The sequence below is a fragment of the Lachancea lanzarotensis genome, scaffold LALA0S08, assembly GCF_000938715.1.
Source record: "Lachancea lanzarotensis genome assembly LALA0, scaffold LALA0S08, whole genome shotgun sequence".
NCBI classification, from domain to species: domain Eukaryota; kingdom Fungi; phylum Ascomycota; class Saccharomycetes; order Saccharomycetales; family Saccharomycetaceae; genus Lachancea; species Lachancea lanzarotensis.
Window position 1 is genome coordinate 364784 of NW_019212886.1, and position 21618 is coordinate 386401.

A 21618-nucleotide genomic window follows, 5' to 3' on the forward strand; every position below is an offset into this window, starting at 1 on the left:
GAATTGAATCCTGACAAGAGTTATTTAGCTTAGTTTGGGATTGTTTTCCTCAATTGTGCCCAAACCGAGATCCTCAATTGTATAAGAGGAGTTTTTCAACTGTACAAGAGGATCCTCTTCAATTGAGGGCCACGAAGAGTTGTTCAGCTGCCTTGTGAGAGACACTCTTCAATTGTACAAGAGGAGACCTTGGGAGACCTTAGGAGACCTTATGAGACCTTAGGAAATTTTCAACTAAAATCGAAGAACACTCTTCAATTTGTTGAGTTGTTTTCAATGAGACAGTTCGATTTGATTTCAGTGAGAAAGTTGTTTTACCGGAATCACGAGCTTCATACCATGAACAGTTCAGTCGTGTTGTCTGAATAAAGTTGCATGAGGACAATCTGTCTTCGCCCAGATTCCAGAAAATACTGCACACCTTTATTCCAAGATTTACTTTCCAGTTTTTAAGGAACTACTGCTCTGTTGCACCCATTTACTCTGAAACCTACATCTCTGAACATACTGCTCACTTCTTTTCCAAGAAGCACTATTCAGTTCTGTTTTAAGATACATCCCTTGAGTGTGGCATTAGAAAGTAAGATTCGGTTGTGTGTGTCCCAGCTAAACTTCAAGAACATCATCCAATACCAGGGTCTAACGCTCCCTTTCAAGTGTCGCCCACATTCCCCGTTGGATTTATACTTCGAACCCCCAAGCTCGATCTCTCGCATCCACAGACTCCACAGCCATCCAATCGCTACCGTCTTCTATGCGGCCTGGAGGCCTGCGCTCTCATTTTCCCCCCGGAACTGAATCCCAATGGAATTTTCCTCTTACCCGTCCCATTATCGATAAGCAGGACTCAAGCACGGCCATCGACGACCCATGACGAACTACCAAGACGAGTCAAATGGGCCACTAGCTGGACCAAAATTCAACGTGGAAACGAATACAATATCGACGTTGTAACGTGCTACGTACTCACTCCAGCGCTTTGTACTGGGCATCACTTTTTTGTCTACTAACCTAGTCGTTTTGATTGACTTGTTTTTGTTTCCTTACATTGGTGAAAAACATCGAACTTGCCTAGGCATTCAAGTTAGCATTTTTTTCACTTGAACATACCATCACACCCTGTTTCTAGCACATTAGGTTCTTGTCAGCTCTACGTGTGGTGTGAGATTTGATCAAGGTGTTCTGTTCACTGGTTTGTTCTCTTTCACTCTTAACACTTTGAGTCCTGTTCACTCCGTACTCTTCCCCATATACTCCGCTTCCTTACTCATTCAGTCAGACCAAAGACCGTTATGACAACGTTTGACCCCGAGTCCCACAGTAAGCGTCGCGAGGCTGGAAGAAAACTGCTGGAAGCCGTTGAGGACTCATCTACTGAAGCGCTGTGGCAGATGTATTCTGGTGCAAGAGCATCGCTGCCGTACCGCGATCGTATGTCGAACTTGACTTGGCGCATGCTTGGTTTGCGTGTCAAGACAATGCTTACAGCTCGCTCTACGACAAATCCCGTGAAAACGCCGTCAGATAGCTTGGACTACCTAACAGAAATTCGTGCCACACCTGTTGTTGCCAACGACATGCATCCAACTAGACGTCATCCGTCGGTGGATATCCCGACCAATACCCATCATAACAGCAATGGTAATCTCTATGGGCTCGATACTCACGCACAATACGGCTCTTTCTCAACTTTCGATCAGCACGTAGGGTTTATGGCTGATCTCGACGCGGACCATTTCAACGTTCTAGGCAACCGCCAACGCGACGAGGACGAAGAAGACGACGATGTTGGGCTCCGTGGAGTAGCTCCTTATTCGTCTCCGGCCCTGGTAAGCGACAGTGGGGTCTCTTCTACCGGTGGGAACAATACCAATAATATCAACATCAACACCGCTACGTCTTCATTTGCACCAGTACCGTCGTCATTCCCCCAAATGGATGCTTCCTCCGCACATTCGTTCGGTACCGCCTTCTCGTCCTCCGCAATCACAAATCCTCAGACTTTTTTCGACGAACAAGATTTTTTGCATCCGCTCAACGAAACCCAGGATGATCTCACTCCCTCGATGCCCCCACTCCATGCTTCTAACTCACAAGTCTCGCTGCCCGATCTCTACGATAGACACTCGAACATCACCCCAATATCCATTGCAAGGCCGAACTCGGCATGGCAAGGCCACAGCGGTACGATGGGATCAGTATCGCCAAGTTCATCCATACTAGTTGCCTCTTCATTGCCGAATTCTCAGCAATCACGTCGTTCGACAAATGTTAATGCTGTGAGGAAGAAGCAAATCAAGACTTCGAGTTCTAGAAGAAGCAGCTCCAGCTTTGCACCTATGAACACCGGCAATGCGGTATTGTCGAATAGCGTATCGCAGGATAATGGAGGTGCTCTTTCTGATCACAAGGCTCGTAGGCCGTTATCTGCAGGTGGAGGCCCCGCTGGAATTGGCAACGGTGCCAAGGCAGAAACGCAGTGTACAAACTGTGACACCAAGACTACGCCCTTATGGAGAAGGGATCCCGAGGGTAATCCTCTGTGTAATGCTTGTGGACTTTTCCTGAAACTGCATGGTGTGGTGAGGCCACTGTCCCTGAAGACGGACGTTATCAGAAAGCGTCAAAGAACGACCAGTAAACCTCCCGGTCAGTCGACAACTTCTTTTAAAAGTGAGCCATCTTTGAAAGACGCAGTACCGAGAGCAAGGAAGCCCGCCACGAAGAAGAAACTGTCATCAACCAGTATCTTGGATGCATCTCAGCCGGCTTCTTCCATCGTACCGCAGGGCTCTGTTGCGAGACGAAAAATCAAATCAAGCTCTAATGGAAAAGACCTTGACAGTAATGCCAGTAGTGAAAGCGGGTCAGGAACCCCAACTCCGGTTACAACTTCGTCAATAGAGGCACAACACTCATTTCAAAGGGCGCAATCCATCAACCCATCCGAAATGGAAATAGATCACCCTACACTAACTTCGGATTCCGGGTCTCTAGGACTGGCCAACCCAAACCCTAATGGCGGTGGTCTTGACGTTTTTTTAAATCAGTGGTCCCATACCCAGCCCTCCGATCAGCAAACTCCAGAGGGTGAAGTTTTTGACGAGGCTGCAATTCAACCTGTTGCTAAAGGTGACACTTCGTTGAATCTTACCTTGAGCTCGGCCAACACAGCTGGTGATCAGTCGACGCTTATGACCGAGGGTATGGTCCCCACGGACAGAAAAAAGAATGCTGGCGACAATGCAAATTGGGAGTGGCTTACTTTGAGTCTCTGACTAGTGGACCGGTAAGGCCACCATCCACAATCACGTGTTAGATTGTAGGCTTTGAATTCACGCCTCTACAATCGCTATACACTACACCTGGGCAAAAAGTGCCTGTAAATGTTATCCACAACGTTTTACTTAATGGGATTGTAAGGTTTAAGTTAGATCTCGAAGCAACCTTTCCCCAACTCATACAATCGTTCGGATCCATAATCAACTCTTAATACTTTATAGTTTGTTAATAATGTAAGCTGATGTTCTACCAACCGTGGAGCTCTATTTGTTTGTAACAATGAGATGACCTTGGACGCCTGCCCTGCTTCATCTTGAGCCATTGTTGAAAGTTACAAAACAGCTCAAAACATAAAACTAAGTCAGCACCAAAAGAATCAGAGAAGGCAAATTAAACCTAAACCCTGGATTATAAAATAGCACTGGACTGGTCGGAGTGCCTCTTGGGACCCAAGTTCACGCTGGATCAACTCATTAGAATGAGTCATATGATGAATAGTAGCCTATAATCATGAGTAAAGCTCTCTCTTCATCAACAAATTGGGCGTGTGGCGTAGTTGGTAGCGCGCTCCCTTAGCATGGGAGAGGTCATCGGTTCGACTCCGGTCTCGTCCAAATTTTATTTTTGGTCGCGTATTAAAGCGCCTAACTGGTTTCTTGACTTTTTTTTAGATCGACCACCGACAACAACCGTTGACAACAAACCACTGTTCGTGATGAGCTTGACTTTATACAATTCAGAATATTTGACAGTTACGGTGCATATATATGTAATTTGATAATCTTGCTTAAATAAATTTAAAAGCATTTCCGAGAGTACAGCTTAAAAGTTGATGGACTTTGAGAAAGCAGCCAAATTGGCTTCCTTGAATGCTTCTGACAAAGTTGGATGGGCATGGCATACGCGAGCGATGTCCTCAGCTGAAGCACCATACTCCAAAGCGATACCGGCTTCGGCAATCATTTCACCGGCGTTAGGTCCAACGATATGGGCACCTAGAAGGCGTTCGGTTTCAGAATCAATTAAAACCTTTACAAAACCTTCAGTGTCCATGTTGGTCTTTGCTCTGGAGTTGGCAATGAAGGGGAATTTCCCAATCTTGTAAGAAATACCGTCCTCCTTCAATTGCTCTTCGGTTTTACCCACCCAAGCAACTTCAGGATGAGAGTACATGACAGATGGAATGTTGGCATAGTTGACATGACCGTGACCGGTCTTCAAGTACTCCACAGCGGCGATACCTTCTTCTTCCGCTTTGTGGGCCAACATAGGGCCAAAGGTTACGTCACCAATGACCTTGATGTGAGGAAATTTGGTGTTGAATTGCTCATCAATGACCAAACGACCTCTCTTGTCGACTTCTAGGCCAAGTGACTCACAGTTCAAGCCTTGTACGTAGGGTCTTCTGCCGACCGCAACCAACAAGACGTCCGCTTCCAAAGATTCCTTCTTGCCGCTCTTAACATTTTCCACTTCGATGTTGACGACTTCGCCATTTCTTTCGGCGGAGACGACCTTGGTACCAAGTTTGAAATCAAAGCCTTGTTTTTTCAAAAACTTCTGGGTAGTTGTGGCAACCTCATTGTCCATGGTGGCACCAATCTTAGGCTGGAACTCCACAACAGTAACCTTGGAACCCAAACGAGAGTAAACAGATCCCATTTCAAGACCAATGATACCACCACCGATGATGGCCAATCTCTTAGGAACTTCTTTTAGGTCTAAAGCACCGGTAGACGACACAATTCTTTCCTCGTCGATCTTGATGCCTGGGAAAGGTGTGACCTCGGAACCGGTAGCAATGATGATATTTTTAGCGTCTAGAATGGTTTCTTCGCTCACGCTGCCTTCAATTCCCTCCACTGGAAGAACTTTAATGCTGTTTTCGCCCTCAAAGGATCCGAGACCCTTGTAGTAAGTAACACCGTTCTTCTTGAAAAGCATTTCGATACCGCCGGTCAATTGCTTGACACAGGTGTCTTTGGCCTTTTGGAATTGGCTCATGTTGATAGCCACATCACCGTTGATGTCGATACCTCTTTGTTTGGAGTCGTGCTTCATTTGGTGGTACAAATGCGAGTTGTTCAACAAAGCTTTCGATGGGATACATCCCACATTCAAACAAGTACCACCTGCTCTTCCACGTTTCTCAACACAGGCAACATCAAATCCAAGTTGAGCAGCCTTAATTGCAGCAACGTAACCACCGGGACCGGCACCGATCACAACAAGATCATGCTGCTTCTTGGCGGCCAAAAGTGTTGAAGATTGACTTAGAAAACGTCTGGAAGACCCGCCTGTGAGTCTAAATCTCAACATAGTAATCTCAATCCTCAATATTCAATTCGGTGGATGCCTTACGACTAAAACTGACTAAAAAAATGACCTTCAAAAAACGCCTGGAATAAAGATCGGTACAACAGAGACTAAAGATCGTACAGTTGCGATGATCGTCTAGTTGATCTTGAAAATGGGTCAGATCTAGCTGTTTTGTATGGCTTGTTTCCGTTAACCTGGAATTTGGAACTATCCAATTGGACGTCTTAAACTAGTGATTTTTTATGGGCTTGATTTGACATTTAGTATAAAGCGATCTGACACCATCTATACAAGTTAGGCGATTTAAAAACGGTTATTCGAAGGTAAAGGAATACGAATCAGCGGCCTGAATGTTTCCTGTTGGTTTAAATATGGTTTAAGCTATAGTTGGGCTTTTTCAGATATTAAAAACTCGCAATATTGAAGCCTTGGAGAAGAAACGGTCCTGACTATGAACTTTGACTGTTGTAGTCGTGAAAATGGTACATGTGATAAATTTGGAGTGCTTGAAGCACCCCAAAGAGACAGCCCATACAGATTCGACTAGGTTTTAGAGATTCTAGAGTACCAAAAGACTGATAAATCCCAAAAATCGTACCGAGCGATCTAACACTTGTAAAACAATAAAAAATAATGATTTCGCCCAGGATCGAACTGGGGACGTTCTGCGTGTTAAGCAGATGCCATAACCGACTAGACCACGAAACCTCTTATTGAGATCTGTAAAGTGTTTGAGAAATATACAATCATGAGAGTATCACAGAATTTCTTTGTCAGGTTTCCAACCTCGCTTGTGGACTATGAATTGAAGACCTTAATTAGGCAGTCTACTCCTGTTTCCCGTAGCATTACATGCTTTGTTGACTGTAGCTTGATGTTAAGTTGTATATCCTGTTATTGACTGCAAAAAAAAAAGATCGAACTACGAACGGAAAACAAGGTTTGCTAATATGAAGCCACCAATAATGCCATAATCGCCGTGAGTCCGTATTTCTGATGAGAAGAAGGCTCCCTTAAACTGTGAGGTCTTACAACACACATTATTTAATGTGACGCCAGGAATTTTCGAAAATCCCCATGAACAACATCCTTTCAAGACCGTAAACCAAAAGAAACTGGTGACACAGGACTGAAAAATCATGAACTCAGACCAATAAATTTCCTAAGACATTGACTGCTTGCCTTTTAATCTTAACTTCATTGTGCATCTTTTGTCTTTGATGAGGTAGTACACGTGACTGTATTTTTTCCAATACAGCGTTCAGCTCAGTTATAATGATGAACTTCGAAGTCGATGCCTTGACCGAGCCTGAGGGTAGCGTGAAAGGAGTACAGCGTATCCCGACCAGCCACTCTGTCCACAATGGTATCCACGCCCGAGCTCAAAAAGGTAAGTTATTCTCTTGGTACCTCCTGATTCTTAACAAAAACCCACTTTACTAACTTTTCTCTCAGTATATGGACAAAACCGTATATTTGCAACTGAATGGATCGCGAAAACTTATAGGAGTGCTTCGTGGATTCGATATTTTCCTGAACGTGGTCTTGGATGATGCGGTCGAGATCCGCAAAGATGACACGAAGGCCCCGATCGGATCGCAAACCGTTGTTCGGGGCAATTCAATAGTTTCAATAGAAGCATTAGAGACTCTGGCATAGTTAGGTAGGTGGACAATTTTACGTGTACAATAGATATTTGAGCTTTTCACTTCTGCCAATGGTGCAATAAAGCAGATAGCAACCCTCGAATCACAATCGATGGTCCATTTCCACCCCACATCTGCGATACCCGCACTTTTCATAAAATCCAACGTTTTTCTCGTCACAATCGAGAATCACCTTGTAGCAGCCCGCTTCATGAGCGAGTCGTGTCAAGTACTGGATCAACAATAGTCCCAGCTGTTTCCCTTGCTGGTCTTTCGCCACTGCGATGTCTTCCACATGTCCTACCAGCCCGCAATTGCGGATTATCTTCCGCTCAATCAAAACCGTACCCGTTGCAACAACTCGGCCTTCTGCGTTCACAATTACGTGAGGGTTGTAAGCACGGATTTCTGCATTACCAGCTTTCACCGTTGAATTGTTCCAGAATTCGACTGTTTCCTCAAACTTGGCTCGAGTTACGTCGCCTACTACTGTCAAAACTTTGAGTGTTTCGACCACTTCTTCGTAGTCTCGAGGCTCAATTCTCCTAATTGAGTAACCAGGCGGCAGAACGGCCATCTCAAGCTAACAATGGTTATATACACGTACGTACACACACGATCTACGGTGAGTTCAATGGGTTTTAGTTGTTAACGCTGACATCTTTTCAACATACAACCTTATATATGACATTTTGAATATTTACCTTTAACTTATAGCTAACCGTCCCACATTACCGACACAAGAAGCGTTGGTTCGATCCTTGACCCACGTAGCCATTATTGCGAGCTTTGGACAATTGTAGTGTAATTCTTCAAGTTGCAGCCCGAAGTTGAAGCGTTCCAAGTAATTCTTGTAGTTTTATGACACTATCTAGTTTGAAACTCTACTCATCTCCAAGATTTCTCAGATCCGTCATAAGAAGCATAAACGAAGCGGAATGAATACGTACGGACAGTATACTGCCATCAATTTCAACTTATCCGCAACGTTCATTGGTAAATGCTGATCGTATGGGTAGTATCCTCGAGTCCACACGGTATAAAGACAAAATAACGTGGTAAGTGCTGCGTTCCAGCCGTAAGCCTTGAGCCAAAAATTGAGTCTCGCTTCGCAAACGGCCAGTTGTGATTTAGAGTTTTTGTCGTCAGCAGATTGTTCCTTCAAAGACCACAATTTCTTGAATCCGTATGCAAACCAGAAAAACGCTGGCAATTGGCCTACGCATTCGACAAATACAAACCACCACAGCCAAACAGGTTTTTCGTAAAGAAGGAAATCATTGTTTAGAGAAATATGGTAATCTACGAGTGGTTTTGTGAAATGGAACTTCTCCGGAACTACCACGGTCGAATCTATCAAAATGGTAGTGAATATGTGTATCACGAAGTAATAATAGTAGAACTTTTGTTCGCGGTTCGAAAGCATTGAATTTGAGGAGAACGCTAGAAGCGGAATGGATATCAATCCAATATCGTGTCTTTGGAAGTGGTTGTGGTGAAGGTTAGTCCGTCAACTGTAGTAGGTTAAGTTAATTTCGATGCCCAGGTATGTAAATGCAGTCGTGAGATGGGACTCATCGACTAGTTGAGTAAAACCTATGGTATTTCACGGTGAGAAACCCTGAAATATTGTGTTGTCGTCTTATTTATTGCGGATGTGAACGGTTACGCTGTTTTGTATGAATACCGAATGCTGGTGGAAACTCGTCGACGATAAAAACACTTGACTCACGAAATTTTGAGCTTAGAAACGAAAAGTCTGTGATGGGACGCAAGCTCGTAACCTAGTCCTAACATGATGGTATATGAAATCGTCTAAGCATATCAATGTACGTTGCTGAGACTTCCGTCCCAGTGTTTGCATGCTAGACTTTTTTTGTCACTTGGTACTTTTTTGACGTAGCTATTGAATGACACAGGTGGTGGTTAATGACACTATACTCGACCATCGCTTTCACTCCTCCGCTGAATTAACTAAGGTGTTGGTGTGTTCGGTTAAGTTGTTCTGAAAGTCAGCGATGCACGAGCACGGTGATTCTTCCAGCTTGGAAAAGCGTGCTTCGAGTTATATGTACACGAATATTTATGGACAATATGATCTATTTACAAACGGTAATGTCAGAATTGGGTCGCCCGGGCTGGCAATGGTGTATATCGAGGATCATGCCAACCTCTCGCAAACATTATTTCTTGTCACCTTTTATCTTCTTAAAGGTATTAGAAATAAAATCTTCTAATTTGCCCAAAGCGGTGGGAGTATCTGGATTTGAGTTTCCTGCTGAGTGACTGTCTGATTGCTCTTTGACCTTGAAAGTTTCTGACGAATTCAAAACAGATCTCTTGGCTTTTGTGTCGCCTGTGACATCTGCGAGTGCTTCCCATAAACATTTTTCTGCTTGCGACTGGGGTTTTTTAATAACCACTCTATATTGGATCTTCATATCTCCGCGAGACCCAAACGCTCCCCTGGGTACACCTTTCTGTGGGATAGAGACCACGTCATTATGCTGGGTACCCGCTGCAACCTTCAGTCTGATTTGTTCGCCTTCCACTGTAGGAATTGTAACAACACCGCCAAGGGCTGCCGTAGTGATTGGAATGTCCAGTGTGAACCAGATATCGTACTTGTTTTTTATTTGGTAGCGGGAATCTTTGTCCACGCGAATGCGTACTAGGAGGTCACCTCGAGACAAACGAATGGTGTCCTTCATGGCTGGGTCAACCTGCATGTTTGGATATGACCCTTGGCCACTGATGCGAATGACGTCACCATCCTGCAAGCCGTGCGGGAAGTCGACTTTCAATTCATGATTCTTGTTCATTGTGGCACCCTCTCCGTGACAAGAGGAGCATGTGTCGGAATTCTTAATTACTGATCCTTCTCCGCCACAGTTGTCACAAGTGGATGCCATTTGAAAACCTGCACGTACGTGTACACGAGTCCCAGTACCGGAGCAGACAGGACACGTCGTTCTGGAGGCACCGGGTTTCATTCCCGAACCGTCGCAGGTTTTGCAAGGATCATATGCACTGTACTTGAGGTTAACATTTTTAACACCAAAAACTGAATCCTTGAAGTTCATGCGATGCACAACTTCCACAGGGCTTCCTTGATACTCGCGGTACATGGAGCGGCCGCGTGCAGAGCCACCTGCACCGCCACCACCACCACCACCAAAAGCTGCGCCAAACAAATCTTCAAAATTGATTCCCCCAAAGCCGCCGCTACCACCGAAACCCTGCGCACCACCGAAGCCTCCAGCGCCTCCAAAACCTCCGAAGCCGCCGAACCCTTCAGCACCACCTGCACCACCAGCTCCACCTTGTGAGAATGCAGCAGGTCCGTACTGGTCCCATTGCTGTCTTTTGGAGTCATCGGATAGAATTTCATAGGCATTTTGTAAATCGTGGAATTTTTGCTGAGCATCATTAGCTTTATTGATGTCCGGATGGTATTTCTTAGCCAGTTTGTAGTAAGCTTTTTTGATATCAGAAGAACTAGCGGTTTTTCCCACTCCCAATGTGGAATATGGGTCTTTGAGTTCGTTCCAAAGTGCTGTACTGGCGTGGAAACATCTTAGGGGTCTTGAAAAACGCAGAGAACGCGGTTTAACGGCTGCAAACCGGGGCTTTCTCAGTTCTTTGAATAGGGTGTTGCGATACATGCCCGTAAGCTAGTTCGATCGATGGAAAATATAGAGTTGTAAAGAAAGCACGCGAAGAAAAAAAAGAGAGAGTCAGATGATACAATCGCAGAGCGAGAGTTTAATAAAAGTTTCAAGCACTTTTGGTATCAATAATCAGCGCCAGTTCCGTGGATCTGATGATCTTCGAAATGAGTCTTCTGGGTTCTTATAGTTTAATCCAGAAATTTCGATATTAATTGTTAAATTGAATGATTAACAATTTTGTAGTGTCGTATATAATGATGAATGCGTTCAAGAGAGGTTCGAGATGTAAAAAGAGGAGCAGTTGAGTTTAGGTATTTGTGGGGGAGATCAGAATTATGGTAATGGTTTATGACTGTTTTGGAGTTGTCTAAATGGATCCAAAATTGAAGTTTTACGCTTTTATTTGATGGACAATTTGAAATGAAATTGACAGAAAAGGGTCACGTGACTCTATGAGACAAAGGCTTATAGCATATGTTAGCGTAGGAATGGATCATGGTAGGGATTTTGGTTGGGTGTATCAGTGACCAATTAACATCCTAGCAGTACTATGTGTGGTGTGTCAGGCATCTGACTACTTTGTATAAGGTGAGGGAAAATTTGGAGGTTTTCCGTGTGACTTAGGTCAGTTTGAGCACGCCATCTCTTGAGTGGTATGGGAAACACGTATAGGTTGTTATTGTTGGTAACTTCAACAGGGCCAACATTAATCTTCGAGCAGGGTGAATTGGCTTGGGGGTTTTGCTGTGCGTAGGTCACGTGCTCACCAACAGAGAGACCATTTAACGAGACATTATACTTGTTTGGTTTAGTTATTTTTGTCCCTGGTGTGTAAACACAGTCGGTAGACCCAACGTGAAAGCACCCTTCAAACCACACACCCAGCGGGCCAAATACAAATTTCCTCAGATTCCTATGGGACCATGACTAGCGACAAATACAAGGTGCCGTGTAAAATGACTATCACAACCGCTAGTACGTTTGGTCAACCCAGTTAGTTATGGGAAACAATCACGAATCGGGGTGTGAGTTCCGCTTCATGGATTAGCCAACACGCTTGAGAACCTGGACAAGGCTTTTGGATTGAGATTTGATCTGGATGTCATCGATGATGTCATCGATGATGCTGTGATGCCAATGAAATAGTTCGAAATCTGCTCAGAGGACAACTCGTCTCGAAATACTAAGTGAATTCTTCGGGGTCTAACGCCTTTTCAAGGTTGGGACACCAATACAACGCAAATGCATACAATGATGGATTCGTGGTAGGACTCGGGGAAAAGTAGACAACGCGAGTACATCAAGTATTTAGTGACCATCAGGATGAATCCGGCGAATGCAGCGAATCCGAGTACGAGTAGAACTGCGAGTAGAATCAATCACTTTCAGCGGTGACAAAAAGACGACTTACCACCTTCATTCTTGTACAAAGGTTGTGAGTAGATACTCCGGTTCTGTACTTAACATGGTTGAAGATAAATTTACATCCAACTACCCATCTTACTCATCACTGCTGAGAAGCTTCGTTTGTAGCGGGTGCGTACTCCGGTTCTATAAATGAAAAACTTAAAGAAGTGGGCGCTGAACCCACTGACCCTGCTTATAGTTGTACTACTAAGATCACTTCAACATACCAGTCATTTGACATATGAAGCTTGTTTTTGAGCCTATGTGACTGGTATTGTCGGTCATCGCGCACCACAGTAAACTGTCCATATCATATGGGAGTACACCCATTAGCGGTCCAAAATATCTACTCGAGTCTACTCTTCCCAGGCCAGTAGCAGACCCGTATGATATGACCAGACTACTACAGCAGGCGTCGCACCACAGCTTTCAAGAACACCAGTCTCGTATCCTCAGAATATAGACTACACTACACCAACGACTTCTTGTCTAGGTAATATGAACACCAGCAGGCTCATGTATGAATGACAAAATACAGGTGCTGTTGTGTATGATGAGCCAAGATCGAAATGGATCACTTCGACAAAGTGAGCGCTTGGGCCACCAGTCACTCGTGTTGTGAAGCCTTAGAGACTATGTAACTGACATCCTGGTTGAGCATCGCACGACGCCCATTGCAGTATACCAGTCATATAACACTGTGCTTCTTACAACGTGTGTCACGCGACGGTGCATCTCGAGCGCGTGGGTCCAGGCTCAATTAAAACTCGAGCACGGTAAAACTGACCAAGGTATCGACAGCAACACTCACAGGTTGTAGCCATGGGTAACTAGAGCCAAGTAATATACATCTCGTACATGTCTATACTATTCCAACGCACACGTTGTGTGTCTTGAATACGTACTTAATTGGGAACTACAACCTTGAACACTAATTGATGCCCAATCGGGTGCAATTCAGGGTTTTGGAACCCAAACCCTTCCGCTTCCTAGCATTCTTGTATTTACGAAAAATTGACAGAGTAGAGATATCTGTTAATGCCGGTGTGGTAATGCCGTTCAATTTGTATTCGTTATTAAACACGTCCCACGTTATCAGGGTGCAAACCCTTGCATTGGTGGTGATGAAGTGGTGAAAACTCCCTAAGCGGTGAAATATCCCTAGAACAACTTGTTGATCTCGCGAGATGTTCTATAACAGATATCCACGCATAATATCCATGAGAATGTGCTCTTAATTTAAACTCAGGTTTATGCACTGAAATGTAATACTCGTGAAGCTGTGTACTATTGCCGAATTCGAATTTATACGCTAATATCACTGGTCCTGCAAGAACATAGACATATATAATAAGAACGTATATATATATAGGGCGGCGAATCGTAGCGTCATTCGTTCAGCTGATTGTAGCTTTGTATAATTATCAAGCATCGACTCTCACTCACCATCTGTCACTATGAACTCTGTGTCACTAGTTCTCTTGGCAGCTGCCTTGGCAAACGCTGCGCCAGCCACTACGGATAAGCAACAAACTTTTGCAGATGTGTCGAAAATTGGCACCCAAGAAGACATTTTCCCATACTTGGCAGGTTCTGCTCCACACTTTTCGTACCCGCTGAGCTACGGGGTGTCCAAAGAAGTCCCTGATCAATGTGTCCTCCAACAAGTGCAATTGTTCGCTAGACACGGCGAAAGATACCCAACTAACAACACAGGCGCGTCCCTCACCACCCTGTACAAGAAACTGAATAACTACTCGTCCAAGTTTTCAGGTGCTCTAGAGTTTCTGGACGATGACTACGAATTCTTCTTGCCAGACCCAAGCAATTTCGAAGAATTGACCACCTGGAACAACATTTTGGATCCTATAAACCCATACGTCGGCGAGTGGGATGCACAAAAACACGGTCGTGAGTTCTTCCAGCAGTACGGCGAGCTTCTAAAAAACAAGACCTCCTTTCCTATCTTTACATCCAACTCCAAGAGAGTTCACGACACCGCCAAATTCTTCGGTGATGCTCTGGGAGACAAATTCAACATTAGCTACCAAATCATCGATGAGGATCCCTCCATGGGAGCAAACTCATTGACTACTTTGAATTCGTGTGCCACCTACAACAAAACCGCCAAAGCAGACGTGTACTCCAAGTTCACCACCAAATACCTATCTGATATCGCTAACAGATTGAACACTGAAAACAAAGGCCTAAACTTGTCCAAATCCGAAGCCAATAGTCTATTCGCCTGGTGCGCTTACGAAATAAACGTCAAGGGCTACAGTAACATGTGCGATGTTTTTACCGACGAGGAATTGACCTACTACGCGTACAACGATGACATGACGAGCTACTACTATCACGGTCCTGGTAACCCATTAGGTATCACTGTCGGTGGTGTCAACTTCAACGCTTCCGTGGAGCTTTTGAAACAGCACAAAGAATTGGACAACAAGGTGTGGTTGAGTTTCACTCACGACACTAACGTCGTCAACATCCTAGCTGCTATCGGTATTTTCGACCCTGGGCACCCTATGCCTGCAGAGTACATTGCCATTAAAGATCACATTTACCACAAGTCTTGGATGGTTCCTCAAGGTGCTAGAGTCTACACTCAGCTGTATCAATGCTCCAACCAAACCTACGTCAGGTACGTGGTGAACGACGCTGTGATTCCAATTGAGAAGTGCTCTTCCGGTCCAGGTTTGTCTTGTGAATTGAGCAAGTTTGTTGACTACGCTGAGTCCAGATTGAACGGTACTGATTACGTTTCTTCTTGTAAGACCAACACTACCAGCAACCAAACCTCGTTAACTTTCTACTGGGACTACCAACAGAAGCATTATGATGCTCCTTTGGGCTTGTTCTGATTAGTGAGTTCCATGGTTTAAAAAAGTTCAAAAGCTTCGTTGCACCTTCTCTTTTAAGTTCGTTGAATGACAGTGCATGTCAAACATACATAACAGATACATTTCATAGGCAAGAAAAGCCATACAAGTTTGTAAGTTTTACTCAACTCCTAGTCCATGTATCTAGCTGCAGATGGATCATTACAAGCAAGGAATGGTAAGTGTTTATATTTGACATTGTCTCTGGAGTGTCGTTGCACGATTGGTGATTTCCTCCATTACTGTATAGTTTGAACTATGGAGTTAAGAGTTTAGTCTCCGTTGTGTGGTTAGCAGAAACGAGATGAGCGTGTAGGCTAAAGAAACGTTGCGGACGGATGAAAAAATTCAGGTGCTCCAGGATCAATCACTTCAATGCGTTACCGCTAACGCATGTCTTGTTAATCGATTTGGATCAGTAGTTATTCTAGGTTCTTTGAGTATTTAGTCAATTTCTGTCATCTGTCACCGTGTCACCTGCCGGTGATCATTTTGTTATGGATCTGACGCTGGACAGAGGTTCTGACAATAGCACGGTGTAAAGCATCTGATTTTGACAGTAGTTCTGGATCGAATGTCGATCCAAGAGCCCTGTCGAAATTCGTGTGTGTTTCATACTGTAGAGCTAGCCGTGCACGAAGCGAGTTGGAGGGTCTTCGGATGCTGCGATGAACATGAATGCCGCGTATTTTGCCTTACGAGGTCCGAATTCGTGACAGAACTAATTGCAAGGAATTGAAACTGAAAGTAGCTGAGAGGAGTGCGATAGAACGGTTGATATCTAGGATTGCGATAGAACGGCTGACATCTAGGATTGCGCTCAATATTTATCTAAGTGGGCACTTCAAGAATACCGAAACAAGATTTGTATCCCGGTTTAAACGGTTTTCCATATTTCTTTCGTGAATAACACAACAGTTCTACCTTACGTAAAGACGGGACAGTGACATTTTCCTGTATCGGCCAGAGAATAAAATGCCCCATAGTTATTTTCGAAGCTAACACAAAATCTACCGCTTGACGACACCAAATTGAAGGCTATTTCTGCTTTCTTGGCGTGATTGGAAGAGCTACGAAATTCATGACGACCCTACAGAAATAGGTGTCAAATTTTTGAATTGGACGACCATATTCATTGCGAAGAAGAAGTTTAGTGAGCTAATGAAACATGATCCATGATCTACGATATGTCAACAATGATTCATTCAGATCACATCAACCTACTTGTTATTGGTGTAATGAAGCCTATCTTCGAGGTTATGGGATTGACATTAGCGCTATGCTACGCACATTGAGACTGAGGGGGGGTACCGTGTAGAATGATTAGTAGATTTATTCGCCTTCAGCGGTAACATATAGACGCTTTACCAAGGACAATCTGCAGGCAATCGAATGCTAATATCGAAATGAAACACCTCAACGTAGTGGGCACCGAAGCCAGTATCCATTCATACACGACTATGCTTAGATTACTTAGATCATTTCAAGTTACTAGTCATTAGAAATATGGAGCTTCTTTCTGATGTGCTTTCGTACAACGCGATCAACCGAACATTTCAAAAGAGCGTCTGTCTCATCTGTCTTAGAACGAAACGCCACATGCTAGCCATCGAGACTGTATCCATTCAAGTACATAGTCATCAGGTCCTCCACACTCTGTCTAGACGTGTTACTCTCTGATGATACTAGTTTCGCGGTCCACTATGTAACCACACTCAACACCCAATAGTGTTCCCGTTCTAGGTTTCAAACGGGTACTGAAACGGGTAGTTTCGTCGATGCTAGCCATCCCGAGTCAAATCCCCCCACCACCCTTGCATTGTGTCACATTACCCACATCTCTATCTGTGATGATTTCCCCGATTTCGGCTCCGAGAGGGAGACCCCCCTCCTCTCTCTGCCACAAAAGCGTTGCGTCACACTTACCCCGCCGCCATCCCTAAAAATAACATTGCTACCGCCGTAGGGGTCCAGAACCTTGGAGAATTTCTACTTCTACTGGTTTTTATGTGGGTGCATGGGTGTAAGGGTGTTTTAGGGGTGACTGCCGTTTTTGTGTTTTTTGTCACAAAATTGCTGTCAACTCAGCGGCAACCCGTTAATTGCTCCGACGGCGGAAATATCTGTTTGCGCGGCAACGTTTTTGCTCTTAGGGGTGGGGGGCTAGAGTCACAAGCAATAAAAATTCACAAAAGCGCTATGTTGTGGAGAATTGCTCGTAGAGCAAAAAAAGGGAGAGCAAGGAGTTGGGGAAGAAGAGGATCGGAGAAACAAGTATAAAAGGCAGGCCGATTTGAGTTGGAGATCTTACAACCTAGGGAATTGTTTATCACTTTTTGCTTATAAAAACCATCTCTGAATCTCACCAATTCATACCTCCAATACACTCACAAATCAAACAATGTCCGACTCTTACAGAAAAGATTTCTCCGACAAAGCCGCCGAAGCCGTCAAGCCAGACAGCCAAAAGTCGACTTTCGAACAGGGTAAAGAATTCGTCACCGACAAGGCCGACAAGGCCGCTGGTGCCGTTCAGCCTGAAGAGAAGAAGGGCGCTTTCCAGGGTCTAAGTGACTCTGCCTCCAAGGGCAAAGACGAGGCCAGCGGAAAGTCGGTCTCCGAAACCGCCGGTGAATACGTGGATGCTGCCAAGAGCAAGCTGAATGACGCTGCCGAGTACGTGAGCAAGTCTCTACACGGTGGTGACGAGACCAAATAAGCTGTAAGCTGGATTTTTGTTGCTACGATTTTACGAAGGTAAAGAACGAAAAAATGTGGGGGAAGAAGAAGAAGAAGAAGAAGAACATGGCTGGCTGACTGGACATCCATATTAGCATAATGGTTGGCCGGCTTTCTTCTCTCTCTATCTCCCTCACTTCAAACATGAGTCTTTTTTTAGTATAAGTTATTGATTTTTTATAAGTAACATTACAGTGCATGTTAAGGCCAACATCGAAAGTTGGAAGCCAAAGACAAGCGCATTATTAGCTATAATAGTCACTTTAACTGAGAACAATGATGATGCATTAAATCACAATGTTTCTGGTCACCGATCCACCAATCGCTGAAACCGGCTGGCCAAAACACTAGTTCCGTAGACGGGTCATTATCGCAGTGCCCTGTTGGCCCACGTTAATGGGCCCTTGTCACTTCAACGACCTACCGCTTTTGTTATAAACAACCATTGGATCTGGGAACTTCGGCCTTTCTCGAATAAGAACCGAGCTTCTCACTTTGGCCTTTCTTGAACAAGAACTTCGAGCTTCTCACCTAATCGCCTGCCCAATATGTCTTGCAATGGGCGATTTCCGCACTACATGCATTCCATCAATTTCAACACCTATCCATAACCGATCTCTATTCACAGACCCTCATTGACAAGTAAAAGCCTTGGCTCGTCAAACTCATAGTTTTTCTATAATTCAACTTGCAAGTCTTGAAAATAACCTTCTTCAACTGGCTGTTGTCCCACGCCCTTCTCTTCAATATGAGCTCCGACACCAGAGATCAACTTATTGCCTCTCGAGATGCGCTTCTCGCCGAGTATAAACAACGACTGCGGTCTGTTCAAACTATTCGTTACTCAAAGCTCGTCGACAAATGTGATACCCTCCCGTTACTGGATTACACCGAAAGACTCGAGTGTTTGCAAGAATTCTACCCTCTGTTGAAGATCCATTCATTAAAGAAACATGGGTTCACAACTTCAGGCCAATCCAACGTCTACGTCACCAATGTCGAGCTTTCCATCGATAGTGACTTTTCAATGTCTCTTCAATATTCGACTGAAAATTCTAGGATGCTCGATCTCAAGATAATTCAACTTTCACACAGTCGCTTGGCCCTAGACCCTCTCATTCAACATTGCGAAAGAACCTACAATTTGTCCTTTCTGTTTCTTGGATGTTATGAATATACTCGTCTTTGCAAGTCCAGAGCTGGCCTCTGGTCAAACTTGGCGATTGCATTCGGATACTTGACGACAAATACAACTTCCAAGAGCTGCTTTCAACTAAAGTCCCACAAGGCCAACCACACACTCAAAATTCGTTATATCATCGAGTTCGATAATCTTCCTTTCCCCAGTTCTGCGGTAAGCGTCGATCTGGAATCTAATTCCGGAAGCACCCCACACGCAAATGAAGTTTGTTCAGCTCTCATAAGGGAATACGGACTAGAACATGGTCTTATCGAGTTCGTCAAGGCAGTTATGTCTTAGTCCTACAAGTCGTTACATCACTTAAATTCATATATACTACCCGTATCACTCTTGCGAGCAAGAAGCGCTCGTTTTGCACCATTGAACGTGCGAATAAAATCAGTCTCGAACCCTAATAGACCGTCTGTGAACTTCTTCCGTTTCTTGCCTCGAACACCGATCACCGTGGCCATCGTCACGTCCTCGTACTCGTGGAAAAGTTTGAGTAGGCCAAGTTCTTCACGCTTATGACGAGCAAGTGTTTGAGCCTTTTCTAGCTCTTTCAAGATATCATCATGCGTGCGGTGCTCTGAAATCTTTTCGCTTTTATCAAATTTTATCAGCTCTTCCATCTCGTCCCTCTTCTTTTCGTCCAAAAGGTCGTTCTTGATTTCTTGCGTAACTGGAGATTCAGATACTGCCTTCTTTCTCTGTCTCTTTTTTGGCTGTTGTGTGGTTCGTGAAGCAGTCGCTTGTTCTTCAATACCAGCTTGAGCCGTTTCTAGGTCTCGGTTTTCTTCTTTGACCGGGACCTGGATAGTCACATCTTTAGTAGGTTCTACAGGCTTTTTCTGTTGTTTACGGTATGCTCTTTTGGCGGCTGGTTTCTTAGCTTCTGTCGTGGATTCCTCTGTCGCGGTAGCCGAATCCTTAGTAGATTTCCTAGTGCCCTTAGCAGATCCTCGCGATCCTGACTTTTCATTACGTTTTTTGACCGGCGCAGTATCGTCATCCGCAACAGGAGCAATAGGCGCAACTGAAGTAGCAAGAATAGGAGGATCCGTATTGACATCGACACCGCCGGTTATCCCATCTTCAATCTTGCTATGTATGAGTTTTCGTTGCTCCATTAAGGATTTATTGTCGTCCTGGTTACCAAATCCATTGTGCGGCAACTTGTTGATCTTCATAAGAAACTCTTTCCTTTTCGCCTTCTGATTCTCTCCAAACTCTATTTCTTGGGGAGTGTCCACATCGACGTCTTCCGGTGCAGACTTCAGTTGAAATTTTCCATCCACACCGAAAAGTCGCAACGATTCCGCGATGGACTCGTCAGTCAAATCCGTTTCCAGGTGAACGTACAACAACCAAAGAATTATCCGCGCCCTTTGTCTGGGGTCCAAAGCCGTGTTCTCAAGGATGTCAAAAAACGTCAAATCATCTACTTCTGCATTGACGAATTGCTGAAGAAATTTCAGGTTTACCAAAGCGGAGTTGTCACAAAGGTGAAATATTACATTGACAGGATTGGCATCGAGTTTCTTACCAGATTCAGGAGATTCGTAATATTCGGTTAATGGCAGGTTTCCGTTACCCTTAGGTAGGTTTTTCAGTATGGATTTTAATCTTGGAGTGTCTTGCAAAGACTTAGGGTCCCGCGTATCGCGTTGGAGACACGGTATGGAATGGAAAGTTCGCAGTTGCGACGTCATTTCAAGAAAGAAGTTGATGGTCGTGTTCAAACGGCCTGTGTTGACCAGCAGCGACAGTGCACATGTAGAAAACGCAACCTTACGGTCGAAAAGCAACTTGTCGCGTAGGATCTTCGAGCACTTGGTCGAAGACGCAATGGTCAAAAGATAGTATTCTGAAAATGTCAGTTTGTCGTTTTTTATGAATTTCCGCGCCACGTACGCGTCGTCTGTAACGTTTAAAGACTCCTGACTTTCTGTTGCGAAAATAGAAAACGAGTCCTGGTACCAGTTGGTGAAGAGTGGCCTCTTATCGGAACAAAGCTCGTGCAGAAACTCGTACTGGATTTCTTGACGGGTGAAATACTCTCCGTCTGCTTTTTTCAGATGCCGCAAATACTTGCTGGGCTCTTTGCTTCTTTTCTTGCGCGATTCAGCACCGTTCAGAGGCGAAACATTCTCATCGCTTTGTGTGGAGTCTCCTTCATCCTGTGATCCTTCTTCTTCTGGTAACGATGTCGTTATGTCACCTGTTGAAGCCGTGTCTTCTGGGTCGTCACGGCTCTGGAAGACATCGTGTATTGGATCATAAACCCTACTAGTCATTGGCCAACCTGTTTTGAGACGTCAAAGGCTTCTGAATGCTTGCAACTATCGAGATTTTTATGTCTGAAAGAAGTTGATGATATCTTGGACTAGAGGCCTAATCTAAGTACACTGGCTAATATTGGAAAAGTCACGTGACAGTTGTGATAATTATAACATCCGTCTCAAACGGAAGCTTTGAGATGATCCATG

General features: G+C 44.5%; 10 protein-coding genes and 2 non-coding genes across 12 annotated transcripts; 6 read left to right on the forward strand and 6 right to left on the reverse strand.

Moving 5' to 3' along the window:
* Positions 1-1292: 1292 nt before the first annotated feature.
* GAT1 (LALA0S08e04016g1_1) lies at positions 1293-3278 on the forward strand (the record flags this gene model as incomplete). The annotated part of the gene is made up of 1 exon (XM_022771108.1): positions 1293-3278. One exon carries the CDS (start codon positions 1293-1295, stop codon positions 3276-3278), a length of 1986 nt encoding a protein of 661 aa, XP_022629721.1.
* Positions 3279-3823: 545 nt separating this feature from the next.
* On the forward strand, positions 3824-3896 carry LALA0_S08e04038r. Its single transcript has one exon. It is a non-coding gene; the product is annotated as a tRNA-Ala (tRNA).
* Positions 3897-4104: 208 nt separating this feature from the next.
* On the reverse strand, positions 4105-5601 carry LPD1 (LALA0S08e04060g1_1; the record flags this gene model as incomplete). Its single annotated transcript, XM_022771109.1, has 1 exon — positions 4105-5601. One exon carries the CDS (start codon positions 5599-5601, stop codon positions 4105-4107), a length of 1497 nt encoding a protein of 498 aa, XP_022629722.1.
* Positions 5602-6235: 634 nt separating this feature from the next.
* On the reverse strand, positions 6236-6309 carry LALA0_S08e04082r. Its single transcript has one exon. It is a non-coding gene; the product is annotated as a tRNA-Val (tRNA).
* A 655-nt stretch (positions 6310-6964) lies between these two features.
* SMX2 (LALA0S08e04104g1_1) lies at positions 6965-7260 on the forward strand (the record flags this gene model as incomplete). Its single annotated transcript, XM_022771111.1, has 2 exons — positions 6965-6991; positions 7057-7260. The coding sequence occupies 2 exons, from the start codon at positions 6965-6967 to the stop codon at positions 7258-7260; spliced, it is 231 nt and encodes a 76-aa protein (XP_022629723.1).
* Positions 7261-7350: 90 nt separating this feature from the next.
* Positions 7351-7824, reverse strand: GNA1 (LALA0S08e04126g1_1; the record flags this gene model as incomplete). Its single annotated transcript, XM_022771112.1, has 1 exon — positions 7351-7824. The coding sequence occupies one exon, from the start codon at positions 7822-7824 to the stop codon at positions 7351-7353; it is 474 nt and encodes a 157-aa protein (XP_022629724.1).
* Positions 7825-8160: 336 nt separating this feature from the next.
* Positions 8161-8673, reverse strand: EMA19 (LALA0S08e04148g1_1; the record flags this gene model as incomplete). Its single annotated transcript, XM_022771113.1, has 1 exon — positions 8161-8673. The coding sequence occupies one exon, from the start codon at positions 8671-8673 to the stop codon at positions 8161-8163; it is 513 nt and encodes a 170-aa protein (XP_022629725.1).
* A 757-nt stretch (positions 8674-9430) lies between these two features.
* On the reverse strand, positions 9431-10912 carry MDJ1 (LALA0S08e04170g1_1; the record flags this gene model as incomplete). Its single annotated transcript, XM_022771114.1, has 1 exon — positions 9431-10912. One exon carries the CDS (start codon positions 10910-10912, stop codon positions 9431-9433), a length of 1482 nt encoding a protein of 493 aa, XP_022629726.1.
* A 2870-nt stretch (positions 10913-13782) lies between these two features.
* On the forward strand, positions 13783-15192 carry LALA0_S08e04192g (LALA0S08e04192g1_1; the record flags this gene model as incomplete). Its single annotated transcript, XM_022771115.1, has 1 exon — positions 13783-15192. The coding sequence occupies one exon, from the start codon at positions 13783-13785 to the stop codon at positions 15190-15192; it is 1410 nt and encodes a 469-aa protein (XP_022629727.1).
* A 2419-nt stretch (positions 15193-17611) lies between these two features.
* Positions 17612-17929, forward strand: HSP12 (LALA0S08e04214g1_1; the record flags this gene model as incomplete). The annotated part of the gene is made up of 1 exon (XM_022771116.1): positions 17612-17929. The coding sequence occupies one exon, from the start codon at positions 17612-17614 to the stop codon at positions 17927-17929; it is 318 nt and encodes a 105-aa protein (XP_022629728.1).
* Positions 17930-18697: 768 nt separating this feature from the next.
* Positions 18698-19429, forward strand: CTF19 (LALA0S08e04236g1_1; the record flags this gene model as incomplete). Its single annotated transcript, XM_022771117.1, has 1 exon — positions 18698-19429. One exon carries the CDS (start codon positions 18698-18700, stop codon positions 19427-19429), a length of 732 nt encoding a protein of 243 aa, XP_022629729.1.
* A 17-nt stretch (positions 19430-19446) lies between these two features.
* IES1 (LALA0S08e04258g1_1) lies at positions 19447-21426 on the reverse strand (the record flags this gene model as incomplete). The annotated part of the gene is made up of 1 exon (XM_022771118.1): positions 19447-21426. One exon carries the CDS (start codon positions 21424-21426, stop codon positions 19447-19449), a length of 1980 nt encoding a protein of 659 aa, XP_022629730.1.
* Positions 21427-21618: the final 192 nt, after the last annotated feature.